This window comes from Rhagoletis zephyria, unplaced genomic scaffold (assembly GCF_001687245.7).
Source record: "Rhagoletis zephyria isolate East Lansing unplaced genomic scaffold, Rhagoletis_zephyria_1.1 Rzeph_scaffold_01516, whole genome shotgun sequence".
Taxonomy (NCBI): Eukaryota; Metazoa; Arthropoda; class Insecta; order Diptera; family Tephritidae; genus Rhagoletis; species Rhagoletis zephyria.
The window spans coordinates 77,422-85,149 of NW_016158600.1; the positions used below are offsets into that span (position 1 = coordinate 77,422).

At 37.5% G+C, this 7,728-nt stretch overlaps 2 protein-coding genes across 3 annotated transcripts in view; one reads left to right on the plus strand and one right to left on the minus strand.

Moving 5' to 3' along the window:
• The window catches only part of Med (Smad/Smad4 homolog Medea), a 6,466-nt gene extending 3,634 nt beyond the window's left edge, over positions 1-2,832 (plus strand). For both annotated transcript variants that reach the window (XM_017617892.1, XM_017617891.1), the window contains 5 exons: positions 336-947; positions 1,009-1,270; positions 1,339-1,507; positions 1,574-1,700; positions 1,982-2,832. In XM_017617892.1, coding sequence (XP_017473381.1) covers positions 336-947; positions 1,009-1,270; positions 1,339-1,507; positions 1,574-1,700; positions 1,982-2,193 — 1,382 coding nt within the window. In that variant the 3' untranslated portion in view covers positions 2,194-2,832. The remainder of the gene's footprint in view (positions 1-335; positions 948-1,008; positions 1,271-1,338; positions 1,508-1,573; positions 1,701-1,981) is intronic.
• An 861-nt stretch (positions 2,833-3,693) lies between these two features.
• On the minus strand, positions 3,694-4,871 carry Mnat9 (microtubule-associated Nat9). Its single transcript, XM_017617900.1, has one exon. The coding sequence runs from the start codon at positions 4,680-4,682 to the stop codon at positions 4,068-4,070; it is 615 nt and encodes a 204-aa protein (XP_017473389.1). The 5' UTR covers positions 4,683-4,871; the 3' UTR covers positions 3,694-4,067.
• Between the last annotated feature and the right edge of the window lie 2,857 nt (positions 4,872-7,728).

Genomic DNA, 7,728 nt, shown 5'->3' on the forward strand with positions numbered 1-7,728 from the left:
TAGCAGCTTGAAACTTGCACTTCTTCAGACTAGAATTGAATGGGCTACAAAACTGCATACCAACATATTTTCTAAAGATTCTGGTTAAATAGTTTGAAATTTTGGTGAAAATTTGCAGAATTTTTATAATTTTTGTACAAACTTGAAAATGTAAATTTATATGGTGTTTGTTGTATTACCAGCTAGGCTTTTACAAAAAAATACGAAACATTAAATAAACTAAAGACAAATAGCCAAAACACGTTAAAATATCCCACTCCTATTATTTTGTGGACAACTGTATATGTTTTATTTAATCTAGAAGTAATGGAATCCTGTCGTTAATTAAATTACAGCTGTTGCACATGGAATGCCTTTGGCTGGACCAATGAACCCCGGCGGCCCAGTTATGGGCCCACCTCCCCCGCCTCAACTACAGAATACACAAGGCAACGGTCCGAATGGTAACATTTTAGCTGGTGCTGGTCATCATTCTCAAGCCAACTCACCTACAGACGCGTTGCAGCAGGTGCAGAACGCTAGTGGTGGTGGAAGTGGCGGCGTCGGTGTAAATGCTGGCGGCGCAGCAAATACGACTGCGTCAAACCAAGGCACATACTACGGACCACCAACCACATCACAGATGCCCAACGTGGCAGAGGCCAAGTTTAATGCTGCATTAAATAGCGCTGGACCAGGCGGTGGCGTACAACAGCCTCATTCACCACATTTACAACAAAACGGTTACGTAACGGGCGGTGGTGCGCCAGCAAACTACGTTCAACAAGTATCTGGTGCTAGTGGTGCTGGTGGTAGTGGTGCACAGTCAGCTTCGCAAGCCAATGCCGGTGGCCAAGTTGTATCCGGTGGTACAGTAGGTGCCGGCGGCACATGGACTGGGTCAAGTACGCTCACCTACACACAGTCAATGCAGCCGCCAGATCCACGCGCACATCCCACAGGTTATTGTAAGTTAAAACAAAAATCCATAATTAAATTTCGCTTCTCAATTGCATTTGACATTTACAGGGAATGCACCGTTAAGTGGAGATATGAGTGGTAATCAACAACAACAGCAACAACCCCGTATGCTGTCTCGTCAACCAGCCCCAGAATATTGGTGTTCAATTGCTTACTTTGAGTTGGATACGCAGGTGGGCGAAACGTTCAAGGTACCATCAGCCAAGCCAAATGTTATTATCGACGGTTATGTTGACCCTTCTGGCGGTAATCGCTTTTGTCTTGGTGCACTCAGTAACGTACACCGTACAGAGCAATCGGAGCGCGCAAGGTAGGTCCAATATGCATATTTAAAAGAAGTGAATTTTTTGCAATTGGACTTTGTTTAATATTTCATAGGCTTCATATTGGTAAAGGAGTTCAACTTGATCTACGAGGTGAGGGTGACGTTTGGTTACGCTGTCTCAGCGATAATTCGGTATTCGTACAAAGTTACTATCTCGATCGTGAGGCTGGCCGTACTCCAGGCGATGCTGTGCATAAAATTTATCCAGTTGCCTGCATTAAGGTGTGCTAATTAAAATACAAACAAATTTACGAAACAAAATTCTCAAGAATTACTCTTGCCCTGCAGGTTTTTGATTTGCGTCAGTGCCATCAACAGATGCATTCGTTAGCGACAAATGCACAAGCAGCGGCTGCCGCACAAGCAGCTGCCGTCGCGGGACTGCCTAGCTCACAAATAGGCGGTGCGCCACGAAGTGAGTGCAGGAGATACACAAGGGTAGTCCTTAAAGCTCGAAAACTTGCAATTTCGTAAATGTAATGACGATTATTAGCACAACTTTTTATATAAAAACATTTCGAGAGTATCCTTAATTTGGTATTCATTGAAACATTTTATGTAAGCTCGCAAAAATAGAGCTATGTAAAGTTGCGGAGCTTTCATGAAGACCACTTGTGATGCACCCACAATTGTTAATAAAATTCCTCTTTTAAACGCATCTTATTTCAAAAAATTTAAAATAAATCTATTTTGTAGATATTACTGCAGCCGCAGGAATCGGAGTTGATGATTTGCGCCGCTTGTGTATTTTACGCTTAAGTTTTGTCAAAGGCTGGGGACCTGATTATCCAAGACAATCGATCAAGGAGACACCTTGTTGGATAGAGGTGCATCTTCATCGCGCCTTACAGCTATTGGATGAAGTGTTGCATGCAATGCCCATCGATGGGCCGCGTGCGATGGCTTAAAATCAGTTATTCATCAGCCAAAATCCAAGATTAAAAACAAAAAAATTAATACGTTCAAACAAGTTCAGTAAATAACTAAAGTTCAGCTCAATTCTTGACTGTGAGTCAGAAAGTAAGGAGAGGAAATTATGGGCAACGGCCATTTTGAATCATCACATTTTCCTGTTTCTTATTTTTTTAGTCTTACAAGTGAATTTTCGAGTTGTATTTAAGTTAGACGGATAAAGCAAGAAAGGCGGCGGCGGTTTATGTTTGTCTGTTTTGAAAGATTATAATGATGATTACACGAAAAAATTTTGCAAAGCCGTAGAATCATCATATTGGAAACTTATGTCTTTAATTTTAATCTGTTTACTGTCATGTACCCCTCTCATTAAAATGCAATAACTATTAAAAAGAAAAATGCAATCAAAAATGCTAAAGAAGCATAAACATGTTCTAAAAAAATAAATTTATATTTTATAAAAAAAAAATCTGGCATGTAACTTTTAAACTGTGAAATTACCGTTAAGAAATCGTAAAATTCGAGATTGTACACATTTTTATTTTTTATGGACTTCTCTTTGTCACCATAGTGAATGTTGATGGCTTTGTTTTTATAGTTTCGACAAGGCAACCATTTTTTGAGTGTTTCAAATTATTTTTAGGAATGTGTGATTAACCAAAAAAGAATAAAGTAAAAAATATTGTTTAAATTTTTCACTTTAAATGGGTTTTAATGCTTGAACTGGAAAAAAATAATAGGAAATATTAACATCAGTTTACACACGGAGACGTCAATATTTTTGAAGGTTAACTAACCTTTCCTTGAGCGCATTCTCACAAAAAACTTGTAGGCCGTTAAAGATTTTCATCCCTATTGCGAGTGTTGACTAGTGGTAGATAAACAACTCTTAGGGCCGGTTGTTCAATGTCTGATTAGCACAAATCGGAGGTAGAAGCTCCGGTTAAGCACAACTACTGCTTTATCGATCACATGTTACATGCATGATGTCGAAATTGTCGATAGTGTAGTGGTAGTGATAACCAGACATTGAACAACCGGCCCTTAGGTTAACACTAATCTCCGGCTAAACATAGTTAACGACGTTACCGACTCCCTGTTATATGCATGGAGTCGATAACGATGTTTAACCGCAGATTAGTGTTAACCAGACATGGAGTAACCGGCCCTTAGTCGATTAACGACTATCCATGGTATTACCAATGTCGTTTTCTCAGCCTTCTAAAAACAAACAGTTGTAGAAGGATGAGCGACTTAAAATATTCACAGTCGCTTATTTGAACGAGAAAAAGTTATGACTTTTCATAAAGCCGCGTCCATCCTCTTTCGTTTAGGAAGGGTTTGGGGGGCCACGCTCCCTCCCCCTCCTGCCCCACCCCAAAATCGTTGTGCAAGTAAGTAAACATTTCCGGTTTGGCCCAGCATAAAGCTATAGAGCCATTAAAAAATTATACAACATATACAAAATTTATAACGATTTATGTTTGTTAAAAATTAAGTTTATTGCAGTAAATCCCAAATTTTATATTCATTTATCAGAATTGGTTGATTTTTCCGACAGGGAATTAAGGGATGTCGGAAACCCATTCAAAATACATGGATCATTTAGTAGTACACATTTAATTAAAGATCTTACATTTTCTATATCAATAGCTGTGCTCAGAAATGCATCAAGCCAAAGCATCAATCTCTTTTAAAAGCCTTATTTGCGGAACTAAGATCCAATTCGGCATTTAACCATGGTTGCGCATATCGGACTTTTATAGGTTAGGAATAAAACAGACCGATGCTTTGGCTTGATGCACTTCAGAGCACAGGGTATCTTTTAAACTTACATCCTATTACAGTGCGCCAAATGCATATTTTTAGTTTATCTATACTTCTCACAATGGAGCGTCACTTGTGCGTCCAACCATTTAATCCATTCCCCATCAACTATTCGCTCCAAGGTGACTTCATTAAATACCGATGATCGTGCAATTTCCATAAATTGCATTTTATTAAACATGCGCAAAGATTTTTCATTTTTTACACCAATTTTCGCTTCAAATTTTTTTATTTGTAAATTTTGTTGTGCATATTTTATCAGCAATAGCATTGCTTCCCATCCGTAGCCCTTTCCACGAACTTCTAGTTCAGCTATCATAATTTCAGCTTCAGCCACTTGTGAACGTTTCCCATCCTTGTCTTCACCTTCATCGTTTACTCTCAAGAAAAGGTTTGTATCACCAACCAAAGCATCTATCTCGTTGCCGGTTTGTTCATAAGCCGATCGACATAATACAAGAAATGTACATTTGTCCTCATCTTCGCGCCAGCAGCGTTGCATCGCATATTCTTCTTCAAGCGTGAGAGGTTCGGAAGCTGTCAATTCCTGCAGTTCTGGTGATTTCATCCATTCATGATATTTTTGCACATGTTCTTCACAGTATGGAACTAATATGACCTTTTTGCCCACAATTTTTGTGTTTTCATTCAATCGCATAATTGAGAATCGAGTGGTGACATAAATGATGGTGGCTTAAGGAAATAGCTGTTGATCCAGGAAACAGGATATGAAAATAAATAGGAGTGATCTCGTATTGAAAATTGTCCAAAATAGGTTCTTTCCCGTACAACCCGGACCGGATCCGGTAATTAGAGAATAAGCGAAAAATTTGCTCTCAAAAATGGAACAATGTCCAGACATACGGGAACGCANTTACAATCCGTAGTACTTTTCTATCAATTCGCAAATGCCGTTTGCACAAAAAAGGCGATGAAATGCGTTTTATTTAAATCGTTTAGAAAATGAGTCAATTATGTATACCATTTTATGTGGAATTATTCAATAAATTTCGTTTTACACTATACTTTTTGAAACTATTTGGAGTTAATTATTTTTGTTTCATAAAAGCAGCCCTGCGTGGTTGGAAGGCGGATGTACCAATAATTTCATCCCTAGCATATTCATCCCCGAGGAAGGCAGTCGCCAAATTCACCGAAGGTTGTTTACTGGTTATATTGTGCGCAGAACATTTCGTGCCCAGAATTTGATTATAGCCGATTCAAGTGGTTTTTGTTATCGACACTTAAGGGCGAAATACACCACACAAGCGGCTTAACAAACCAAGCGAAATATCCCTTTGCTTCAAGCCATTTGTTACTACGTTTATACGTAAACTATTTGCAAATAAAAATAATTTGCAAATACCTAACTCACTGTTTATTCGATGGTGAAAAATTCTCTTTTAATATTGCCTGATTATAAAAAGGCAATAATATGACCATCGGAAACGAAAATAAAGTTAAAAATGGCAATAATCGGACAATGATTTGACGTATGCAGACAATAATTTTGACGTCTTGAGAAACAAAGAAGAGAAATTCATACCAAAATAACTATAATAATTAAAGAAACGCTAATGTATATGTAATTTTGCCTCTTTTTTATTTTTTATTTTTTAGCTCAAATAGCTCGAGAGAAATGCGTATTTTTGCAACTTATAATAGGAATGTTCGATATCGTATCGATTATTCTGAATATCGATATTTCATGGCACGATAATCGATTTTTTGAATCGATATTCCAAGGTCGATATATCGAAGACATCGATACTTTACTCACAATATCGATATTTAAGTTTAAATATATTTTTCATCCACAACAAAGTGTATGGGAAAATACTAAAGTAGGTTTAATCAGCAGCTTGTGTGATTTATTTAGCTGTTAAGTTTGAGAAACCGCTGGAGTCGACCGGCATGCTGTTTCAATCCTCAGTGAATATAAAAGATGGAAATAACACAATTAGGTGAGTTGATTGGAAGGTCTAATATTCTACTCAATTGGAATAAGGATTTTCACATCGATTTTTTCAATATCGATATTGTTCAGCCGGATACATCGCCATATCGATTTTACATTCAATGAATTAAATCGATTCATGATATCGATACTTTCTGAAATATCGAACATTCTTAATTGTATGATGCAATAATAGGTGCGTTCGTTTAAAATCTCCAGCAGAAACCAACCAACTGCCAAATTTCGGCGAAATGTCATCTGTTCTCTCACAAGAGAGAAATATCCAAAATAGTACGCGAACAGAAAATTTGCAGAAACTTGCAAGTTAGACGAACAGCTGATATAATTTTTGTTTACATACAAAAGTGTAAAATTTAAAACGTACGAAAAGTCATCGCAAAGTGTTATACTGACACAGTTTATTGATTAAACAAATAACTACTTATTTCTTACAAGTTTAATTAGTCGCATTTTGTAATTTTTATCTTCCAAACCATCAAATTCAATTTTGTGATTTGCGTAAATGCCAACCAGCTGTTTTCCTGTTGGCAAATTGCTGTTGGCAAAAACCTAATACCAGAGAACGTTTATTTATCCTCCTTCCTTGAGGTACTGTTGAGAAACACCTTAGTTCTCAACTTAACCTCAAGTTGAGCTCAAACCTAAATGTTTGTTGGGTAGTATGGGAAGGCCTTTTATTAAGTCAAATGAACAATTGACGCAGTAAATAGTGACTACTTGCTATAATAAAGTATTCAATGAAATTTGTGATATTTATGTGCTTTAATCTATTTAGGGCCAGTTTAAACTTAGATTAAGTAAACTGAGTTTAAATCGAACCGCTGGCTGGCATTTGATTGGCTGATCTTAGTTTAAACCAGACAGATATGCGTTTAAACTGAGTTTAAACCATGGCCGTGCACTTAAAACAAAACTGTTACTACAGGATTTCATACGACAACCTCAATTCGTAATAGAAAATAATAGAATGCATGCCTTTATGGTGCATGGTACGAATCCATAATAGGGGGGTAAGTAATTTATGTTTTAATGTAATGTTTTACAAAACGAAATTACTCGACTTGAGCATGATTTGGTTATAAATTATAAATCAGCCGTAAATTACGATAATGCTTTAATATAAATAATAAATTTTAATACGAGGGTGACGGAACATTCGGAAACACGTATTGACTTGTTGTATTCCAATGATAACCGAGTTATATGTCAAAAGGTCGAGGATCATAGAATATCTGACCACGAAACAATAATGTTTCGACTAAATGTCAATAAACTTAACCCACTTGCTAAGGAGGCAGAAGTAATATCCTGGGAGAGATATAACCCTGAGAACTTAACAAGTTTACTAAGGCAGTGCGATTTCTCGAACTTAAATTTTTTCGATGCTGACGGTATGGTGGAGTATATTACTCATTGCATTATGTGGGCCATGAGGCAGTTGACTTACTCAAAAATAACTCGCATTAGGCAGAGGAACAAATGGTATGATAGGCAACACCCAGTCGCGCTTTCGTGACGGTTGACGGTTGGAAAGGCCTAGTTTCCAATCCGCTCGTTTATTGTTTATTATCTAAGGGTCTAGGTAGTCGGAAAGGCCGAGTTTCCGATCCGCCTAGTCTCGATATCTTGGTGGTTGGAAAGGCCTAGTTTCCAATCCACGCTATTGTTGATACATCACTATCTTGTAGGCTGCGTTCTACAATAGTCAAATAGCAGCCTCTTGAAA

What these genes read in the sequence shown, in the direction of transcription:
- Mnat9 (XM_017617900.1), bottom strand. Translation starts at nt 4,682, where the DNA reads ATGCGATTGAATGAAAACACAAAAATTGTGGGCAAAAAGGTCATATTA.